Source organism: Gambusia affinis, linkage group LG19 (genome assembly GCF_019740435.1).
Source record: "Gambusia affinis linkage group LG19, SWU_Gaff_1.0, whole genome shotgun sequence".
In the NCBI taxonomy this organism is placed as follows: Eukaryota; Metazoa; Chordata; class Actinopteri; order Cyprinodontiformes; family Poeciliidae; genus Gambusia; species Gambusia affinis.
The window spans coordinates 18,351,947-18,375,371 of NC_057886.1; the positions used below are offsets into that span (position 1 = coordinate 18,351,947).

At 37.1% G+C, this 23,425-nt stretch overlaps 2 protein-coding genes across 3 annotated transcripts; both read left to right on the forward strand.

The window, feature by feature from the left end:
* The first annotated feature begins 5,899 nt into the window (after positions 1 to 5,899).
* si:dkey-43p13.5 (visual system homeobox 2) lies at positions 5,900 to 8,541 on the forward strand. The gene is made up of 3 exons (XM_044099449.1): positions 5,900 to 6,342; positions 6,632 to 6,789; positions 7,504 to 8,541. The coding sequence occupies exons 1-3, from the start codon at positions 6,006 to 6,008 to the stop codon at positions 7,906 to 7,908; spliced, it is 900 nt and encodes a 299-aa protein (XP_043955384.1). The 5' UTR covers positions 5,900 to 6,005; the 3' UTR covers positions 7,909 to 8,541.
* A 3,016-nt stretch (positions 8,542 to 11,557) lies between these two features.
* On the forward strand, positions 11,558 to 22,263 carry micall2a (mical-like 2a). Of its 2 annotated transcripts, none has more exons than XM_044099450.1 (17): positions 11,558 to 12,008; positions 12,224 to 12,272; positions 13,298 to 13,439; positions 13,554 to 13,720; positions 13,786 to 13,916; positions 14,003 to 14,494; positions 14,572 to 14,756; positions 15,599 to 15,659; positions 16,075 to 16,262; positions 17,081 to 17,185; positions 17,324 to 17,388; positions 17,541 to 17,664; positions 20,078 to 20,180; positions 20,338 to 20,411; positions 20,770 to 20,884; positions 20,974 to 21,020; positions 21,096 to 22,263. In XM_044099450.1, exons 1-17 carry the CDS (start codon positions 11,866 to 11,868, stop codon positions 21,176 to 21,178), a joined length of 2,274 nt encoding a protein of 757 aa, XP_043955385.1. In that variant the 5' UTR covers positions 11,558 to 11,865; the 3' UTR covers positions 21,179 to 22,263. The 2 variants fall into 2 exon arrangements, with proteins under 2 accessions (XP_043955385.1, XP_043955386.1); XM_044099451.1 differs by having other exon boundaries at positions 11,595 to 12,008; positions 21,099 to 22,263.
* The last annotated feature ends 1,162 nt before the right edge of the window (positions 22,264 to 23,425 follow it).

A 23,425-nucleotide genomic window follows, 5' to 3' on the forward strand; every position in this document is an offset into this window, starting at 1 on the left:
CTATGTCACTATTGCAACAAGAACCCATTAATTGTCCTGAATAATTCATCACCTCAAAGTTGAGAATTAAATGACTAAAGATTTAATTTTATTCCGATTCTGATTTAAAAAAAAAAACTAAACTGAAGACCAGCTTTTCAGATGGAGTTGACAAATTAAAGGCTATATGCTCATTGTGTGACAGAAACTACTTTGCCATGAAAGTATGGGTTGTTTTTTCTAAGTTTGAGTAAAAAAAAAAAAAAGAGCTTCATAACAAAGTCAGAAGAAACAGTTAACTGTCTGCTGTAAGCATGCTGGTGAACACAGAAAGTGGATCTCCCTCCATTGACGGTTAACTAACCATGGCGATAACTGGTGACAATCACACAGACCAAAATGGTCTTTGGAGAGTGTAGTGTTTCAGAGTGCTGTGATCCTGGTGTGGTATGTAGCAGGACATGGAGACGAAGCCAAAGCTAAAAAAGATGTCGACGTGCCCAAACCGGTGGGTCAGTGCATTTTGTCGGAAAATTATTGTGGATAAATACATCAGATAATTGAAATGAGGAGTCCATCGTATCAGTTTCTGTTAAAAATGCAGCTTTAAACATATTTAAATGATGGGAAAAATTTCCCTCCAGTTAAAATGCATCTTCAGATTCTTTTCTGTATATAAAACCTAATCATGTCCTTCACAGCCTTATCTGCTCATCTCTCACCGCTTCTTTTGTTTCATGTGTTAATTGCACCTGCATGGTGTCCAGTGACCAGCCAAAAAGCTCTGTTTATGGTTATCAATCAACCAACTTACACAAGTCGTAGCAGCTTGGGGCCTTGGTGGGGCGCCAGCATCCCATTGGCTGGACAGCAGTGAGGCGGAACAGAGATGAGTGACAGTTAACAAGGAAGTAGAAAGGGTGTAAAGGGGGTGCCCAGACTACTGACAAGCTAACAACCTCTACCTTTATTTATCTTAATAGGGCAGATGCCCTCAAATGTATCTGTTTATTTGTATAAGCTGAACATATTCATTGGCAACCGTACGTGCTTCATGTATCAAGTTGAATTTATGAAGTACAAGGAAAATTCGAAATCAGTGAAAATTTAAAAGCCTCAAAAAGTTTAAGTTTCAAATTATTTCAAACGTGAAATTTAGAGCAATTGAAGGGCAGAGAATTTTAAACGGAAAGTTGGTTATAATTTTATATTAAAGCAGTAAATATCTGTTTTTGATTCTTTGTCGAGGTCTTATCTGTTTTAACAAACTAAAAGTTCAAAGCTTTTGGGACACATTAAGAATCAAATTTTTCTTAAAACTGAAATGGACAGTGAGTGAGCAGCAAGCAGGAATGCGACCAGCAGAGGCTTCTCTGCGTCTCCAGAAGGGGCCCTGATGTGTCGCTACCTGCCCATGCACATCTGTCCGCTCTCCGTCTTCCTCTCAATGGCACCCTCGCCTTAGATCATCTCCTCTTCCTCCACGGTTGAGTTGCACTTGGATCGGATGGAGAGAAAAAAAAAAAAAGCAGACCGACTCTCGCCGCTCTTCTCTCTGGCACTTTGATGTTTCAAGTGTGATTGCCCTTGGATTGTGGCTGCTTTCCCTTGAAGGTTTTGACATGAAAAGCAGGTTGGACTCTCAGGTTTATCTCATGGCCAGTGATCCAGGACTAAAACAATCAACCTGTTCACTCTGGGATACTATTACCAGGGAGAGTGAGGCACCAGCCATAGGGGCTTCCTCAGCCATGAAATACATGTTTTGTCCAACTTACAAACACATTTGAGCTGTGTTGATTGAATTATACCAATTCATGGCCCAACTAATAGATTTTATTTTTTTTTTTGTTCACGCATTTGACACAAATGTCGATTCAAGCAACTAGAGTGCAATGCAGATGTGTTTGCATAGAGTTGGATAGAAACGATCCAATATTTGTAATGAATTAAAAAGAAATGAAAGCAGTGATTGCAGTTGAGATTGACCCAATCTGATAAGTATAATGTGACACATCATTAACAGTAGAGGCATAAGTGACAACCCTCAAGCCTCACTTATACTTTCATTAAATATTGAGTATGTGCTCATTGCTGCTCCAGCTTGAAAATTACACCACACAGATAAATTCCCATGACAGCGGCTCTGACGATAATCATCCATCTTTGCATGACATTTGGCAGAACGCTTCTTTTATGAGCTGAAGGACCATAGTAGTAGATGAGAAAGAATAATAATCTGCATTGTTCGTGATCACTATTATATCAGATCTTATCATACTGAGGGCAGATAGTTAATCCACTTCAGCCATGCCTGTCAGTAGGGGGGGGAGAAATATAGCCCACATAATTTAATTAAAAATTCATTGTTGCCTTCACATTGAAGTAGATTTTTGCATTAGACTATGAATTTTAAAATAACTTTTAAATGTGGATATTTTGATCTTTAATCCAAGATCAGCACAGTGTTGTAAACCTGTTGACCTTTGTCAACAATAGTGTTCTTGAATTCAATGGCAACCTGTTATTGCACATTAAATACACACCCTGACTTTACAAACCTTTAAATACGGTAATCTGTTTTGTTTTAGTTCCTTCTTGCAGTCCAGGAAATGAAGTTTATACCTGACAACTGTTATCAGTGAAATGGTTCAAGATTTTTCCTTTCCTCTCTGATTGGAAATAAACAGTAAACAAAAAAAGCTGTCAGAAGTTTGGGATGTTTTTAATTGTCATTGATTTATTCCGTATGGGGGGAAACCAAAGTGAATGAATGTCACAATCTCTGATTTGGCATGCTGTTGAAACAAGTTTTGATAGCGTCTCTGCATGTGTTAATTACTACTTTGACATCAGCTCACAATGGTAGTGATATGACAATAATCTATGTTTTTTATTGTCTCAGGGTAATGTAGGATTTTAAGGTGTTACACTACTGTTCTTTTGTAGGTCCAAGATGTAGAAGCTACTTAAAAGATAAACAGGAAAAGCCTAATTCATTTATCAATTTATTTGACTCTTGGCCTTGCTATCTGTTTCGATTTTGCTGTCCCCTTCTATATCTGTAATGCATAATTTCTGTATCAGCAACATCCAAGACTCATGTCGCATGAAAATCAAATCAAAAAGAAATACCGTATTGCAAATATCTGACTTTAAAATCCAAACTTTTGCACATTGAGACTTCAGGTGGACAATTTCCCAGGTTTCCTAGTTTAAACTTTATGAAAAGTTTAAACCAGCCTGTGGGAAGTGATCTGGATCACATTTGGGTTTGGCCAATTCCCAAGACAATGCAGTCCACAAGTCATAATCTGGAAGTGATTTTATGATTTTCATTCAGCAGCTGATCCAGAGAGTAGAAATACCAACGTGAACAGCCATTAGCAGCAAACAATCTTATCTTGATGCATCCCTAAGTTATCCACATGTATGACTTCTGATCAGCTACTGCCAGAACCAGTCCCTCTAGTTTTTGTCAATTTTGGCCCCAATTATCCAAATCAATGGACATTAAAGGATTGTGGTCTGAGGTGTACTTAATTTTAAACCAGATGTCCCCAAGTCACCAATAAGCAAAACAGAGACCCTTATTTCATAAATTTATAACATCTCAAATTAGTCCAGACTTTCTCCAAAGGAAAAAAATGTCTTAAGTATACCAGGTAAATGCTGAAAAGAAACCAACCTCTCAGCTCCACCCAGCCTCAGCTTTTAGTTTCAACTAAAGATATGAAGAAACATAAACTGCTCTGCAGCTTATTTCCTCCACTGAGGCACCAGTTTGGTGTTTGAACAGGTGCAGATGAAAGGGCCACAGAGGTGATGGAGTTTCAAGCCTTTTGCCACCTACAGAGGACCGACCGTCCTGTGACTCACCTGAGCTCTGGCCAGCTGCCTGTCTGATCAAAGCCACCTTAAGTTGCCTGTTTTATTGGTGACAACACCGACAGCTGGATGTTTCCCCCCATCATCTGAGCAGTCAGCGAGGTGTGCTGTTGGCTGATTTGTGTCTCTGGATTAATTGACACACCTGGGTTTAATTCACACAGACAGAGCTCATCGTCTCATCAGAGATCCGTCAGCGCTAAGCTGCAGCTGTCTCGCTCAGAGATGAAAAAAGTGTTAATAATCTTCCTGTCCTGACTATTAATGTGCCGAGGTGTAGACATGGAAACATTCTTCATGTGTTAGGCAACACTTTATTACAAATAAAAAAAGTTGTGTATGACAGTTGGATGATGATCAAAGCTCAGTTTTGTTTCTCAGATTTTTTGCAAAAAACACAAATGCACTACATTTATTAGAAAAATGTTCAATGCAGTTGAGGAAAACCAATTAATTTAATCATAATTATGTTAGCCATCAAACTAGTAAAATGATATTACACCAGCAAAGAGAAAAAATCTTGTCAAATCTTAGGAAAATTGCTAAAGGGATTTCCACACCAGTTCTGCCAGACCTAAGCAGGTAACTGAAGCAGGTAAAAAAGCATTTTGTAAACAAGCTGCAATGCTTATAACGGTATCATAGCATTTAATTCTCTTGAGAAAACATCACAATAAAAACAGAGACAAGAAAAACTTATCTTCCACTCTTCGTGCTATTTTGCAGCTACACAGTGGCACAGCTGTATGTACTGAAAGTGCAACAGGAAACTTCATGGTCTTTCTACATGCAGTTTGCTTCATTGCATGTCTGATAAATCTACTGGTCATACTACACATATGGTTGTGCTTTCTCTGGGTTGCTCTTTGATAGAAGAGTGGTGCAGGATGTGCCCTGCCTCTCACCCAATGATCTCTTGAGATTGACACCAGCGACTGCGAAAGGTTATTTAGATAATCAAAATCCATTCCTTACATGAAGTAATTTTGCATGCTTCAATGAAATTTAACAGCTTGGATGTGTCTTCTATAGACAGTCATGTTTTTGTTTCTTTTGAAGACAAAATTTAACCATGAAGTTCAAAATTTTGCTTTTTTAAGAATAAATTCTATTCCATAGATTTTAGACCTATTAACATTCATGCGGAAATAATTACCCCTACATATTTACTGTTCTTAATATCAAATTTTTTCTAGTTCTCAATATTTCTGATATGTTGCATTTTGAGGAAGCTGATTTTTGTCATGGAAGTGAGTGTGTGTTTATTTTCGTGTGGGGAAGCAGAAAAGGGGGGCTTGCCCAAAACCCAGTTTGTGCAAGAAGTGCCACTGTGTATGCATGATGAAACTACTTGGTACCAAAAGTTTTAGTAATAAAAAAAATAAATAATTATAATAATTGGACATTTTAAATGGGAAAATCACCTGAATTGACACAAATATAGCACTGTTGGAACCTTTTCGTCCTCATGCAGATGCATATCGAATGAAAAGATTTAGGACAAACAGAATACAGGCAAAAGATTAAAAACAGCTGACAAACTCAGAGGTTTATTACCTGGTGTGTTTGTTTTTGGACCTGTTTTTCAAGGTCTGCTGCTCCTCTATTTGCCTTTTGTCCCACAGAATGGAGCAATGGTTTTCAAGACTTTTCTGTTGCAATGGTTTGTTTTTATGGTTCTTGACACGGTTTAAGCTGGTCAGGTGATGGCTCGGATAGCTTCTTGGTTGATCACGCTGCCTTTGGTCTTACTCACTGACACTTCAGAAGCCAAATATGTTTCAACTTGTCCCAGATGAAGTCTGAGAACGAGGAGCATACTCTATATGTCAGAAAAAGATTGTAGGATTTATGTTGTTGGAAAAGGTACAACAAATAAAGCAAGTATGGATGGTGTGACGGTATTTAAGAGGTAAAATAAAATCCATTCCCATAAACCAAGCCCTGTGTGTTTGGTTTAATGTGACCAGGTAGGAGGGGGAAGCCAAGGTGAGACCACCTCCTACTCAAGCTCTACCTTCACTTTTTAAGCAACACCTTCTACCTGCACTGAGTGTCACAGCCACATATAGCAGCAGCACCTGTAGCAAAGTGGATACATCGTTCACCACTTATTTATTTATTTTTTTTTACCATGGATGGTGGGATGCATGTCGACATTCAAACAGCATCCCACTAAAAGTCTTCCTGGCCCTTATCTGAGGAACATCATCAAAAATTGGACTCTTAATCAAGAGGATATGTTCAGCCCAAGCCAAATGGTGTCCACACTCTTCCCTGCAGTTTTTCATTCTCCTGCAGCTCACTTTTTCCCTGCGTTCCCAGCCAGGCTGACCACTCCACCTCAGTTCCTGATTCCTGGGCCCTTTTTTAGCTACGAATCCCTGAGGAATTATCTTCAGCCAGAGGCTTGCAAAGAATCTTTGCTGCTGGCCACACAGGCGGTTGGAATAGGACCACTAGTAGAGAGCGAAGGTGAGTTCTAACCTCAGTTAATTTGGCCAAAAATAATTCTGTTTCTGTGGTTTTGGACTTACTGAGGTAGAGCGCAGCTCGAACTGGTACCCACAGCTTTTGAGACAGTCTGTGAAAATGAGTGTAAATGTTTACAAAAGACTGTCTAACAGCTCGTAACTAACAATCAATTATCAAGCAGTGTTAATGTGAGTCTAGTGATTGCCGCACTAATTATCCAATCTAGGGCCATTAGTTCCCCGTCACTCGTTGGCAGTTGTCTAATTGGTGCTTGTCCCGTACTTTCCAGATGAACAGAGGCCAGTGAAGCAACGGCGTGCACGAGCCAACTACAGCAGCTGGCAGCTGGAGGAGCTGGAGAAGGCTTTCAAAACAACACACTACCCAGATGTCTTTATGAGGGAGGCCCTGGCCCTCAGACTGGATCTGATTGAGGCCAGAGTTCAGGTAAGTGGTGCTCTGAACGTCTGCTGGAACTGCTTCACATTTATATAAGTGGTGAAGATTTGAGAGTCAGGCTGCACATGAAGCTTTCTTATTCCTGCTTTTTCTCTTCTGTGAAAACCATTCAGAATGAGGAATATTATTGCCTTATTCAATCGCTTTGTTTTAGATTTTATTTATTTGTTTTTTAAAAATTTGAACTTTTAAAAATGTGCGCTTCCTTTTCTGATAAAATAAAGTTTTACACATTACTATCGGGGACGATACACATTTTCCAACCTTAGCACTATGTTTAAAGTTATTCATCCTGAACCTTCATTTTGGACAATTAAACAGTTATTTTTCTCTTGAAATAAAGTCTTGGTAATATGAGGTAAGGCAAAAATCAAAAAAGAAAAATGTGGTTAAATGAGATGAATAGAATCTGATCACTTTTCACTGTCTTGAGTAGCTTTGGACATTCTTAGTCTTTAAAAACAGCTTCCATATTTATTTTCACTTTATACAATTTTTTGCATATTTAAATAGACAATTACCAGACTTTTAGAATAATAGAATTTCAAATTTTTTTCAAGAAATCAACTTTAAAGGTTATGCATTTTAAAAAATTGTGAAATTTAATACTCCAGTGTCTTATCAATGAATGTGAAGTTCTTAAAAATCTACATTTTCTTACGTTTCATGTCTACTCATATATTTTCTTTCATTTGCTTAAAGGTTTGGTTTCAAAACCGTCGAGCCAAGATGAGGCGGCAGTTAAAAATCCAAAGCCAGCTCGCTCGGCCTTTCATGAAAGGAGACGATGGCATAAGTGAGCAGAGGAGCCCAGATTTCACACAGACAGAAAGTTACAACAGTGAGGCGTGGGAGAGACAACAGGAAGAAGAGATCTACCCAGTGTCGGCTTCTGTGCCGAGTGTACGGAAGCAGCCCGTGACCCTGAGGTTGGGGAAGTGGGAGAGGCCGGAGGGGCACAGCTCAGAGGAGCTCCGCTTCTGCAGCATCGCTAAGCTGCGGGCCAAAGCCAGAGAGCATGAGGCTGAGATCCATAACACTGTAAACATGTCAGGCAGTGACTTACAGGCACAAACGAAGGAAACCGATGTCATTCCCAGTGACTAACAATGTTCCTTCTTCCTGTTTATACAGAAAAACTCTGGACATCATCATTGTACTGAACTGTTTGAACTTCTTGGCAAACATGTTGCCATTTTTCCTTAAATAACAGACCACTGACTAAATAAATTATATTAAATGTATAATTTCTACAAAACCATTACTTATCAGATATTTTACCATACAAAATGTTTATTTTTTTTACCTCTTAATTCATGTAAAAAAAAACATTTAATCTTTATTAACTTTGTGAATAAAATTATACTAAAAATAACTTTTGAAGTTTAAAATAAGTATATTTCTGCTCAAAAAGATTTTAATGTATTCATATTTTTTTCTTCTTAAAATTCTTCTTCTGACATTCATTCTCTAAAAACACGTTGAATGATACTGAATAAAATATTAATTTTAATTCCCTATAATTATTTGCCAGATAAGATAGTTTTTAATTATTCTGCATTTAACATCTAACTCCATTAAGAATGCAAAGCAACCCAGATTTGTATAGTTTTAATTCTCACATTTAGTGTGAAGGTTCCTGCATATGCACGCTTGTGATGAAGAAATAACATGACAATAATACCCATAAAGGTATTAAGTACTAAAAGAAGTAGAACAATAAAAATTTTTTTGATTCTTCTCTTTGTATTTGGTGCATTTATTGAGAACTACACAAAATTTTGAGCTTTTATGTTATTCTCCTAGAAAAGTGTTAAATGGACCAGTCAACCAAAATTTTTTTTTAAAGATTTTGCACAGTTTTAATGCTGAACAAAATCAGCTTTAAAACTAAAATGTTAGACTGAAGCGAACCACTAAAAAGCTGTGTGGCTCACCAAAACCAAAACTAGATAACTTTTTTTTTTTTTTTTATCTTGTGGACAAAAACTCACAATAGTTATAAAAAATCTGCAATTACTTAACAGTCTTTTTTTTCTTTAACTTTTGAAAAAAAAAAAAAAAAAAAGATATTCAATAGAAATGTCTTCTTAGGGGTGAGGTGTATTGGCGTGTGGGTGCGTGTGTGTGTGTGTGGGTGCGCGTGTGTGTGCGAGTGTTCAGCGGGCACCATAGGTAACCATAAGGGGCACAAACCATAAACCAACCCCCTCTACACCCGCTGGCCTTTCATCATGGCACCACTGATTCCTTCAGTTTGTATTTTCAGTGTAACGAATCAAAATTGCATCTGTTGAATGAGGTTAGAAATTCTCTCGTTTATTTAAAATCTGCTCATTTTATTTGCAGTCTTGTCTCTGAAGTCAGTTTTCAGCACATCTTAAATGTGACTGATGGTATGTTAATAGAACGCTCCACTGTGCTGAAGCTCTATCAGATAACAATGACAAATGACAAATACTAGCATTAGGGCAATGCAAAAATGGGATACAGTCAAATAATTTCTAAATGAGTTTACTAATGACATCCCTGACCTCTTAGGTTACAGCCAGGATGTCTGCATGTAAGAACACTGTCCTGTCAGGAAAAGGCGGAAACAGCTAAAAAATGAAATCATGAATCCTGGTCTTGTTGAACAGATACATTTCACAGACAACTCTTGACTATTCCAGGAGCTGTTAAGCAATTAGGTTCTTGTTCTTGTCTTTATTGTTAATTCCACACTTTTCAAAAACACCTGTAAAACTATGGAGGATTAGTCTGATTTTACCCTTAGAATATACCAAATTACATCAAATTTTTTATTTGTTTTCAGAATCAAAGATTGCATCTCAGAATTACACCAGTATTAAACCTTTTTTAAAAAGCCATACTCTAGATAGGATAAAAGCTTAAACAAGAAAAAAGGCACTTCTTTTGAAAATTTGCTTTGCTGATTCTAGTTTGAATCTTCTTTAAAGACTCATTAGGAAAGTCCTCAAACAGTGCAGTGAGATACTGCCCCCTTCTGGCCATAAAGATGCTCCCACAAGCAGAAGAGATGGGGTGGTTTAGGTAAATCTGCAGTATTTACATTCACTTAAAATACATTTACAAAATCAAGTAGGTTATATATTTCTTGGCAATGGTAAACTATTTGCTTTAGCGGCCATTGTCTAATGTGGTACAATAGACAATAACTTATAGTAGTGGCAGTTTTTGAGTGAATGAGGTCAGTCTGGGTTGCTCACATTTTATAGACCCAAATTAAGATCCGGTTTCACACTAATAACATTCCCTGAGTCAGAGGTTTGAACTTTCTCTGACAAGATCGGTGGGTGAAATTTTGCTTTTTAAATGGGTTAGGTTCTGCTTTTTTATTTCATGTTAATGTGGAATGAATCTGACCCTATTCTAGCATTTTTATATCCTCTATAATGTTTGTATACCACACTTGTAGTATAAGCATTATTAGAACAGTTTTTCCTTATTCATGCAGTTTAGGATATGATAAAACATGAAGAAGTGCAAAAACAGCTGGATTAGTTGTAAAATCCTAACCTACTTGACAAGTACAATAATGGTGAATATATAACTCCACAATCTTTATGCAAAATAAAAAAGAAAAAGAAAAATCTGTTTAATCTTTATGAAAATAAATGTTTTGCTCTGATGAGCAAACAAACAGATAAATTTGTCGTAATTAACAAATTGATTTGAAGAATTAAAACTTGTGAACTGATCTGGTAGCAACTATTCTGAATTATCATTACCCAGACAATATTTGGTCACGCAAATGTGAATTTCCTCATATTTAACCCAAATTATGTGAGTTTGGTTTAGCTCTTACCATGAGAGGATTGTGTCATTTGGCAATCTTAAATTATGCAAGCAAAGACCATGTGTGGAGTTCCACAAGACTCCATTCTTGGGGCTACTTTATTACATATTTATGCACATTCCCTAATCACTAAATGTGTCCATAGTGAGAAAATAAAACAACAAAAAACTGCAAGGGAAGAGATCAGCACTTAGCAGATACAATTATTCTAAAAATTGCACAGCATGCAAGAAATATAGCTGTAGTTACAGAACCAGTCTTGAATTAATTTAATAAATAATCAAACATGAAACCTTCTAAAAACATACTTCATACCAAACATCAGAAAGAGCTCACATCACTCATTCAGTTGTTCCACTATAACCTCCAAGTTTGTATTAACATACAGTTTAAAATCAATTACCCTAAAACTAAATACATTTCAGTGGTGCTTGTTGGATATGAAATATCTAATCAGGTCAGAGACAAAAAGCTGTTGTCTTCTCTAAAACAGGAATTAAAACATTATTGTTTACAGCAGCTTTCCAATCTGCTAATTATTTTCATAAAAGATGAAGAAATGGTTTACAAGATATATTTTACATTTTCCTTTTCATAAGATGCTTAATTGTTTTGATTCATTTGATGTACTTCTTGTGGTTGATGTGTTTTTTGTTTCTTTACTTTCCTGTAAACTACATTACATTATTCTAAATATGAATACCTTGCCTTGTCTTGTCTCAGAAAACTAAACATCTTTCCTATAATAAGGCTGTCAGAATTTGCAACAACCCCTAAATGTTGTAATTCCAATACAATGAACTCCAGCTATGGAAAATGATATTAATAAATGTCTGCTCCGCTTTGTGTTGGTTTTAGGTTGAGCAAAGTCAATTACATACATTAAAACGTTCAGCATAAATCATTAATAGAACGTTATTCTTTTTCTCTTTTTTTAGCCCACTTAAGGGCAAGTTTTAATCAGCTGCTGTGAATGACGGACTACCATGCCTCTGCCAATTAGTGTAATGAGCTGAGAAACCCACACCACTACCAGCAGAAACTCTTCCCGGAGAGTCAGCGGCTAGTCAGAGTAAAAACGAAGGAAACAGGACGCAGCTGCAGCGGCACAGTTCACGGTCAAACCCCCGAGCAGGGAAACTTTGTTTATTTTAAACTCTCCTTTCCTTTGCCTCCACCACAAACGCTGAAAGCTCCGCCGTTTCAGTCTGCTCTGAGTCTGAGGAAACCGCGTCGCTGGAAGCATGGCAGCTATCAAGGCGCTGGAGCAGTGGTGTAAAATTCAGTGTGATGGTTACAGAGACGTTGCGGTCACTAACATGACGACTTCATTCAGGAACGGACTGGCGTTTTGTGCTCTTATACACAAATACAGACCGGATCTCATGTAAGTATTTAAAATGTGTCAGATTGGATTATTTCTTTATTTTGTCTTGAACAAAGACGTGCTGCTACACTCAACATCTGAATGGTTTGTTGAGTGTTGTTGAATGGTTTGTCCTGATGATGAAATGTTTAAGAAAATATCATTATTAGTTTTAATTAAGTTTTTACGTCTGTGTAACCTTTCTGTAATTCATTTGTTTGTTTTTTTCCCCTCAGAGATTATGACTCACTGAAAAAGGAGGATGTGTTTGAGAACAATAGACTGGTAAGACGTGAAGTTGTTCAACATTTAGTTTACAAAATGAAGCAAATTTTAAACTGAAGCAAACCTGAGATGTGTTCCAAAACACACATTTTTATTCAACCCGAATGCATGACTGCACAGGCAGTAATGGGCAATATTTGTTCTGTCCCTGGCATTTCTGTTGCTCGTTTAATATTTAGTTGTTGGTACATTTTTATAGCACAGTCTACATTTTCACTTCAGATTTTCCTGCATTTATATTCTTAAGTTCATTTATTTGGATAACCTGTGGGTAATATAAGCAGAAAGGTTGTTTATCTAGTCCTCTGCCATCATAGCGGCTTCCTCTGAGAGTTTGGTCTCCTGCAGAGTACTACTCTTTGTATTACTTCCTTGTTGTCCTGGATGATCCTGGCAGTCAACAAAAAACCTGATCTCAGGGGAATGGCTGTCCAGCATATTCATTTTGAATGAAGCTTGCTGTCATCTGCTATTTGATCCACATCATGATGGATCTCTCTGTACTCTTCGGTGCCACAAGACAAACCAATTTGAGGACAGGAGTAGAATGTTTGATTAGGCTAAGTTTTAAACTTCTGTTAATACCCCCGTGCTGAAACATGAGTGAAGTAATTTACACTCCTCTATATTTCATGAACAGTATCATGTTGCTTTTGGTGGCTTTTTCTTTTTACTTATTTTTTTCTTTTATCTTGAGTCAAAAATTTGTGAGTTGCATGTGGTAAAAGTAGCTTTGCCTCCTTTCATTGTTACCAAAGCAGGTCTGTCTAGACTGATAATGAACAATGCCCTGGTACAATTCCCCACAAGCTGGCAGGAAGTTGCATTCATTATTCATCATCCTTTTTTGACCTTTCTGAACCCAAGTACTGAATGCTTCCAATCTATTTAAAGTCACTTTGTTATATGTTCAACTTACTGAAATAATTATTCATTGCTAGGATAAAGTCTTGCACTATCTGTTTTTGTGTTGTGTGGTAAGACTGGCTCTTGCATTACATTTGCAACATTTTTTTTTTCTTAAGGCCTTTGAAGTTGCAGAAGAGAAGTTGGGCATTCCAGCTTTGTTAGATGCTGAAGACATGGTGGCTTTAAAGATCCCTGACAGGCTGAGCATTCTAACTTATGTGTCTCAGTACTACAACTACTTCAAAGGACAACCTCCTAGTGGGTATCTTTTCCTTGGAAATTCTTTGTTCCATAAAAAAGGTCAAACATTGGTCATATATACAATTTGTTGGAGTGTATCTTTCTCTTTAATAAAGTGTAACTTCTCCTTAGTTGGTGGAGTCAAAAGGCCAGCAGAGGGCTCCAAAGAAGAGCCATCAGAGAAGAAAAATCAACCAGTGGTCACCAAAATGTTGGAGTCTAAATCTGGCGTGGAGAACTGTTTACCTTCCACTGTCACTGCTCGCAAATCACCAAAGGTGGATGGAGCTGCGGTGGAGGTTAGTTTTGTTTGTCTTTTAATTAATTATCAAACAGTAGATCAAGTTGTTTTGTTTTTTTTCAGAGGGTGGTTTTGGCTGACAGTGTAAATAAGACTGGAACTCTTACCAGCAAATGTGTCGCATGCAAGAGTCATGTCCACCTGGTGCAGAGACACTTTGTAGAAGGAAAACTCTACCACAGAAGCTGTTTCAAGTAAGGGAAGTCTATTAATGAGAATGGGTTTTTTTTGTATTTTAATTTTTTTTTCCATTTCTAATATAAATACTAACTTTCCTTAGGTGCACAGAGTGCTCCTGCATACTTCATACAGGAAATTACAAACCTGGGAAGAATCCAGGCACGTTTGTCTGTAACACCCATCAGAACAGTTCCAAAACCTACCTCTTGAATGCAACTGGATCATTCAATTCAGCTGTGCCACCAGACTGTGCTGCAAAGACTCTTCTGGCACCACCAACTGTGTCCTCTGTGCTGTCAGCCCCAATCAATGTTGTGCCAAAGTCATTAAGTCCTGCTCCGAATTCCCAGTCTTGGACAGCCTCAGCCCAGAAGACTCAAGCAGCCCGGCAGAGGTTTTTCCAAACTGTGCCGCATGTTGCAGGATCTTCAACTGGAAATGGGAAGCCCATCATGTCCTTGGGAAATCAAAAGGTCCCTCTGAGTTCTGGTGATGGAAACAAAGCTAGGCAGATGATCGGAAAGAAACTAGGTGGGGAAAACTGCAACAATAACAACAAGAACCTGTTCACTATCAGATCTGCAGAAAGTCGGCAAGTATCACTACAATAAAGTCTGTTTCTATGAAAATGGGCTTTATTTGATTGTGAGGACTTTCTTTCCTTTGTAGATTTTGTGTTGACCCAGTTTCAAAAGACTTCCCTGGTTTGAGGAGGAATAAAGGCAACCAAGACGCAGCAGGAAACCGGGAAAGACAAACCGGTACCAGCCAAGCAAACAATGATGAATCACAATGTCTGAAGACTATCAACAAGGACAACACCAGGCCAACAGCGGTACACACAACGGCCAAAGGTACGCTCCATGCAATTTCAGATTACTTGTTCTTGATCCACTATTTGACATGTTGCCAACACCCCCACCTCAACCTCATTCTTTCTGTCTGCCTCAGACATTTATAGAAAACAAAGCTCTTTTGTCATTGCTGCCCCATTTTACACAGCCAGAGCATTTGGCAGGCTTTTAGCTGACATTTCTGTCTCAAACTAATGAACTTTTATTGAACTGTCATTCTCCTGGGATGGATGCATGTGAATAGTTGTCAGTGGGTTTGAAGACTGGCACATAATTGTTGGATTTAATTGTGAATGCTATCAGTGCTGTTTAATATTTATTTTTTTGTTACAGTGACAAGTCTTTTGGACTTGAAAATTACCTGCTTAGTTATATGTACCTTGAGAATCCTGCAAATTACAAAATGTGGTTTGGATCTCTTTCGGGGAATCTTTGTGTAGATGATTCATCAGTCTTGTGAGTGAGATTTCAAGATGCTAGCTGCTGGGGGGCGGAAAACAAAATAAAATCATTGCAAGCTCGACAGTTTCAAAGATAAAGACTTGAAATTATGGCACTAGTCAAAATTTTCAAGAGCTATACTTGAGGCCTGGTGGCTCAAAAGGGGATATGCTAAATATATATTTTTTCTTTTTTTATCGCACATGTAGTAGCAGTGTGTGGCAGGTCTTCTGTTGGATGTAATTTTGTAGTGCTGCCTGTAGATGACTCTATACTACAGCTTTTTTTTTTTTTTTTTTTTTTTTTTTACCCAAAAACAGTTTACTTCTGACCATGCAGACAGACTGTTTTAATGACATGTTTGCTTTTTAATTATTTTTTCCCCCTCATTGTTTCTACAGGTCCCATCTACCAGGAGTGGCAAACAAACCTCACACCAGTGAAAGCTGAGCAAGTATTAAAGTAAGTGTTTGCAAGTATATTAATATTCACTAATGCTAATTAGTTCAGACAAAAGTCCAGGGGTCGCATTAGTGAACTAAGTCTTGGAAGAATGTATGTTTCTGACCTCTCAGCTTATCTACTCTCTAGAATGCAGACTCGCCGAATTTCCTCAGTTCCTCTTGTTGACTGGCTCAGAGTTCAGCCGCTTGCTCTGTCTCCCATCTTAACAAGCCCCAAGGAGTGCCTGGCCTGACTGTCTCTCTGCTAACTCTTAATTTTAACCTCTATTCAATGTTTCATCTCTCTTTACATCATTTTAACATTACAAAATACAAGGTGAGGCAGTCTAATCTGTTTTCCAGTCTTTAAAAACTTTAAAGCATTTTGGATTTTGTTGAGGTCTTTTATTTTTTCAACTGTTTCTCTTCTGTAGAGCTTGTCAACCTGGACATCCTTCACTTTGCTACACAACCACAACTTCATGTAATGTTCCCATTAGTGCAACAAGGCCTCCCGCAGGTCAAACACCTGCACTACCTCCAGTTGCCTTTGGTCTATCTGAACCCATGTGCTTAAAGGAAGTCAGTTCCAGGAAACCCCTACCTGTTTGTGAAAGCGTCGGTGAGACTTTTGTTTGTATAATGATTACATCAAGCAGTTATAACACATGTTGTGTTTTTGATATATTTTAGATTTTTTTTTTTATGTAGTACAAATTCACAATTGATGTCACTTTGATACAATTATGTTTTTATCCATTTACATACAGTTCAGTTCAAATGTAAATGATTTCAATGCACAGCTTTAATGCTACTGTAATGAAATGATTTTATACAGCCTCTAGAAAATTTATGCAATCATGTTAATTTTAAAATGAAAACTTCAAATCAATATGAAGAACATCACCTGAAATCCTGTGTAGCTAAACATAATAACAGTATTCTATGTCATAAACTTATGTACATCGCCTTGGATCTGATGCAGGATTTTATCCTATTATCACATGCAAATTGGAGGAAAAAAAGACGATGGACTATATTGTACATGGTTGGTATTTCTTGTCTAGCACCTCTGAAATCAAAGTGGGTGTTATGAGCCATGTCAGAACATGAAAAGGTTAAATTCTTTTGCATAATCAGTCTAACGTACCTTTATGTTACAAGTAAAAATAATACAGTACAGATATTAAACCGGCTACATTAAAGGCATAGGATCAGATTTTTATCAGGGAAACTCAAACTTCTACTCAAACTTTCCTAAAATGTTGTCAGTTGGTTTGTAGTTTCAACCAGTGGTGTGAACTGAAGAGTGATGCAAGAGGAACATCTGTTCCATCATGGGCATAGGCAGATGTAAATGTTACTGAGATTAATCTCTTGCAAGCTGAACTTCTGAACTGCCAATCTAAAATGCGTAAAACCTTCTGTTCTTTCTTTTAGGCTTAAAACAAGGTAGTTGCTCACCTGTGAAACCCCCACTCAGACCTCCAGCTGTGGAATCTATTAATTCAACAACTGCTTTAGACATTCTCGAGAATCCTTCAGGTTGGTTTCCACTGGCTTTTAAAAATGATCAAAGCCAGACAGTGTGTAGATCTGGATTTTTTGTAAGTCAATTTTGACAATGCTGTCTGAAAAGCTGGCATGAAAGGACCATCTAATCCTGTTTTATCTACCTCTTAGCTGCTAAAAAGGGAAAGTATTTGTCACCCACCACCGCCTTCAGGACTGAAATGAGGTCACCCTCTGTAAGTTCCTCCATTAAGTATCTTAAGAGATTAATTAACACTTTTGCAAATATGCTTTCATTACATTCTTAGTGAAAAATTGTGGAGCTTCTTTAGGTTAAGAGTAAAAATGTATAATTAAAATAACCTTGCATTTTTTCCCCCCCAATCAGTGGATGTTTCATCACATTCCAGTAGAGCAAATTGAGAAGGAGCTGGATGATATTGAGATGAACCTGGTTCAGCTGGAGAGGGAGGGCATTGAGCTGGAAAAGCAGCTCCGCAGCTTTGAGGAAGGTTGGTTAGCCTCTTCCAAAAACTGACACTTATTGCATTTGTTTTTATAGAAGAATAATTTCAGCTTTCAGCTCAGACGCTTTCAGTGTTGGATTCTTTTAGAAGATGCCATTTTATGTTTTCTATGAAAGAAACATTGCTAAAATGTTCATTAATTGCATCCAATAATTAGCACTAAGGTCTGTATCTCTATTCTTTAAGTATCATATTCCTGCTGTTATCTGATGTTTTTATGTTAGCATTTAAGATGAGCTTCCCTTTTCATGTCTTTTAGTAAGACATGCATTGGTCTTAGAGGTGAATAATCCACTGTCCATTCGGTGGCCACCACTCGCTTATTTGCAACAAATGATATACACCCAAATATATTTTACATTTGTATGGACTTCTGAATCCCAGGGGGATATCAGAGTTGCGCCCCGATTGCCTCACACATTCACTCACTGTCTGCAGGGCAAATTACCTGCCATCTCTATTACAGTTATTACTGCCAAATGAGGTGAGAGGCACAGCCAGCCCACAGAGATGCAGTCTCTCCTTTCTGGTTGTGGAAGTGGGGGACCTGATTGCTTTGCTCAAGGTCAACATGACTTGGGTATTGCAACATTAAAATATTAAACTTCCTAGCTGTATAAACTCTCTATAACTAATGTATATTAGGATTTGATGCACAAAGGATCATACACTATTGTGTCATTCAGGAGGTGATGAAATGTATTCAGTTGTAGGTAATTCCTAATTACAGCACCAATGTTTATGCTGAATTGTCACATAATTGTGAACTTTGAGCTCTAACTTCCTGGTCACTGCATCAGGTGTGACCTGCTGGCAGCAGAGTCCATCCAACTGGTCCATTACAAAGTGTGAATGTCTGACCACTAGACTTATGGTATCGTACAAGATATTGTGTGATTGCAATTATGGTCACCATTCAATATAAAGACAGTGTGTTGCCTTAACTATTTGTAATTTTTTATTTCTCCATTTAGTATAGTTTGTGCACCTCTTTATATATTTGGTTATTTGAATTGTGAACATGTAGGAAGGTTGCTGTAGGGTTTGGGATAAGAGTATTTCTAGACTATCAGTTATCTCAGTCAACTTGCATTTATTGTTTTACTTTTCTGGTTTTAAGGTTGGTTTCAATAGAAAAATCTGATTTTGCTTCTTAACTAGATTTGGGACAGAGTATGACTAAACAGATATATTCTTGGTCAAGACAAGTACTTCTTTTGGGGGACAAAGTATATTCTGTTTAATCCACCAGTTAAGCTGCAGTCAGTCCTAAGGCTTTGACCTATAAATGACCTGATCTTTAGTCAGATTTCTAACTGGTTTAATTTTAATTTCAAGTGTGGGGAAAAAACCACATGGCACAGATTCTACAATGTCATTCTTCATTAAACAAAAATGAATAAAATGTAAGAGTTCAGCTCAAACTCTAAAAATTCTCCTCACCATGACTGCATTATCAGGCTGGCAAGATGAAGCTATTATTGAAAAGTATTGTGCCTCTCAAGACCATTGTAGGGAGCTCTGTAATGGCCTTTCACTCATGTTGATTTCAATATGCTTCTCTTAATCTCAGAGTCTTCCAGTCTTTATAAATATTTAAGCAGATCAGTTCATAATTTTTCTTTTTAAATATCTTAAGTTGGTGATCAAAATCAAATCTGAGCTTTATTTTGGAAATTTCTCCCTTGACCTCAATGCACTCCTGCTTGATTGAAACCTTGCACAGCATTTCATACTGCTATGAAACAGTATATAATAGTAGATTTTTATAACTGAGCATTTTAGAGCAGTTTGTGATGCTCTATAGTGTTCAAATAAGAACTTTAAGCACTTATGTTTTATAAGGAATTAATTCATTTTACAGAAAAATGTTTTGCATCATGTGCAAAACATGTTTAATACTAAAATTGCCAAAAGTGACTATTAGATTTGCATCTTTAACTCCATCCCAAAAGGTAAAGCACTCCTGTCCCAAACTTAAAATTCACAGAAATCTATCTTGTAAATGTCTACTCAAAACAAGCCAATCACCTTCTAAAAAATATAATATTCTTTGTGCTCATTTTTACATTTATTCACATAGATGCTGTTATAGTTCACCTGAAAAGCACAGTTGTGAAGATGTACATAAATGCTTCATTTGTCCCTGCAGGATTTCCTTTACTCCAGTTGGACACATTTAAATGAGATCTGTTGACTTGTATCAGCCACCCAGAACGAATGAATTGCATTTAAAAGAAAAAATATCATTGGAAGTTTTGACAAAAATTTTTTTCAGAACTTTAAATGAACTGCCCCTGATTGCTGTGTACATATTAGTGACAAAAAATTTTACAACTACTAATTCGAGAATATTAATATTTTCTGAAATGCATCTTGTATATCAATCTGTTTGCAGAGGGAGAAGGGGACATATTAATGGATCCACTGATGGTAGACTGGTTTAACCTCATTCGCAAAAAGCAGATGTACATCAGGAAGGAATCTGAGCTGGTTTACCTGTGAGTAATACTTTTGAGATGCACTTTTTAATTTGTGTCTGTATGTATATGTGAACTTGTTTCAAAGCTAAAAATATCAGAGACTTGTGATCTGTACCTGTAAACACAAACTGCATAATTTAAGATGTCTGGTAGCTTAATGAGCATTTTATTGCAGAGCCAGAACTCAGGAGCTGGAGCAACAGCAGCCAGGAGTGGAGGGAGAACTTCGGCGGCTGCTGGAAAAGCCAGGTAAAACTAGGATCACCAAGATTTTTAACCTGCTTCCCAACCAGGCAGGCGTTTGCCCAATTACGAAACGCTTTGATCACCAGTCACCATAAGCTGTGGGAACACTGCTCTGATATTTGATGGGCTCCTAAGTGTTCCTGTTTAAAAGTAGGACCACATTCCTATTCCTTTTCAAACAGAAAAGTAGTGGCAAGCTCATTTTAGTTTTTGTTTACACATGTTTTCACCCATCTTACTGATTTCTTGTTGTTAAAAATAAATGAAAAGTAAATATCTACCACACAATATTTTGAAAGACTTGAAAACGCTTTACAACAAAATCAGAATCATGACTGTTGTCTATATAATCCAATCGTAGATCACTTGAAGTCCAGAGACGAGCAGCACAGGGAGAGGAAGCTGCTGCAGCAGCTGATGGAGATTGTGGATGGTAGAAATGCGATTGTGGAGGTGCTTGACGAAGACAGGTTGAGGTAACATAATGAATATTTAAGAGTACTTTTAAGAATTTGTCAAATGCATTTTGTAGGTTTATCTGGAGCTTATTTTTATTTTTCATCAGGGAAGTGGAAGAGGACAAACAGTTGAATAAGATGATGCAAGATCTTGGTAAGCACTTAACAATCAAAAATTACTTCTTCTACAAGACACCTTAATAAGCCATCTTATTTTTTCCGGGGAAAGCAGGAGTGAAGAAAAGCAAAACAAAAAGGAAATCCTCCATCTCAAAAATCTTCAAACGAAGAAGCAAAAGGCGGGTTGAATGATAACTAAGGAAATATTTTTATTTTTTCAACATTCTTCTAAACAAAAGTCCTGTTTATAAAATTGAAATGAACTAAAATCGAGCAGTGGTTGACGTGTTAAATGTTGGTTTAAAATTCACATTCAGTTCTTTTTTTTCTTTTTTTAAGATGGCTTGTTTTTTCCTTCCAGGGATTTTTCTCTCACATTGCTTCACTGTTAAAATATTGTTTTAAGCTTTGTAAAAAAAAAAAAAAATGCTTATTCTATCAGAACACTACACCCAAAGCCTTTCACAATTTAAAAATTGTTTTAGAAAAGTATGAAATTGATATTCTAACTAGAATTTGATGTTTAATTTTCAGCTATATTTATTGCATTTAGTTAAACACTATCCTGTATTTTAGCTTGTGACCAACATTTTAAAATCTAAAGTACAGAGAAAGTCTGGCTGCTCTTGTATGTGCATGATCCTTCAAAAGTCTTGGTCCAAAATTGAACTATTTAAGTATTTATTTAATAATGGATTTTAACTAATTTACCTAAAGGATATGAAAGGTCTTGCTCATTAACTTCGAATGTGTCTGGAGCCACACATGTTGAGCCGCTGCAGGTTGTGGCTCATCTCCCGCTGTACTGTAGGTGGCAGCCTGGGTATGCAGTATCACAAGGCAAGAACTTGGGGAAATCCAATTTGCCACAGTACAGACAGTTAATTTCTTTGCTAATTTTATAAATGCCACAAAAAGTGTTCAGCTGTGCTGATGCAATAACATTATGTGAAAGAGGATTAGGCAGAGCTGTAGCTCATGGCTGAGGAAAGGCTTACAAACTATAGGTTGTATTAAGCATTTTATCTCGAAACCAGGTTTAATTAAACATTACTCTTTGCTGATATCTGCATCAGAATGGCTCCATACCTGAGCTATTAAAATGTTCAAAGGACATGTGGAGTTGCTCATCTGTGAAAATGTCTTTTTGCTGTGTTTGTGATAAAATGTTTTATAATTTTACATACACTCTAAAGATGCTATTAAACCGTATGTTCACTTTTCTATTTATTATAATTTAAAACTTGAAATTTATTCAATAAAAATCCTTCCAAGACTGCTATGCATAGTGACTTTTTATTTTTACCCAGATTATTAAACTGAGGTGATCCCTTCTTCCTTTTTAAGTGTTTTGCGATTTGATCCAAAAACGAGACGCTCATATGGAAGCAAACTCCATGCATCAAGGCTAAGCATTGACTTAAAAACGGCAGTACATTTTGCTTTTAATAAAGCCTTTTTAAAAGCAAAGTTAAAATGGATGCAATAAACCAATGACAGTAAATTAACAACACTTCTCTCATTTTGAGATGCATGAAATCGTGATCACAAACTTGGAACAAAAATCTTTCTGGCTGAGCAGAGTTGGGGATGATATTGGTACAAAAAAAAAAAAAAAAAGAAACGCCACGCGTGATGTGGGTGACAGTCAAGACTGAATGTGTGATATTAGAGTTAATTAAAGCTTTGCGCCCCATCTACTGCGAATGCTTGCACTTTTGCAATTAAGAATCAAAGGCGAGGGCTTAGTGTCGGGTGGGGTTTGGGTGGTGGGGGTGTCCAATACACGGCTTTAACAGGAATGGGGACCTGATTTGCAGAGCTCCTAGCGACAAGCATTAACAGCCTCAAATTAGAGGTACATTAATATTCATAAGTAAAACAATTCATCCTGTGAATGTGTGATGAAATGGAATCCTCTGAGGTGAGCTCTCGTGTCCAGGCTGCCATCATTCATTAAAATATGCCATTACCCATGAAGTGCTTAATCTTTATGAAAGGGTGGTAAAAATCAGTTTGAGGTAGAATCTCTACAACTGTTGAGCACATTTTTATATTGTTAATCCTGTACACTTTTAGGACTGTTAATACACTGACAAAATATTTTTTTTGTTTTGTTTGTTTTTTTTAATGAAGATGCCTGAATTATTAGAGGTTTAGTCAGTATAACAGTTTTTATGGCCTCATGCAGTATGATCTAGATTTTGCATCCTCTTATTTCAGCCCCTGCCAGTTTCTCTGCCACTAGCCTGTAATTATGATCCTCGAGGTAATTTTATCAGCCTCATTAGCTCTGATGAGTAAACGAGAAGCGTGCTCCTAATTTATTGGCCATTCAGGATAGAGGTTTTATTCTCATCAGAGAGATCATAATATTTGTATAGAGAGAAAAAGGGAGGGAGAGATGCACACAGTTGTCAGTTACACGTCTCTTAGACC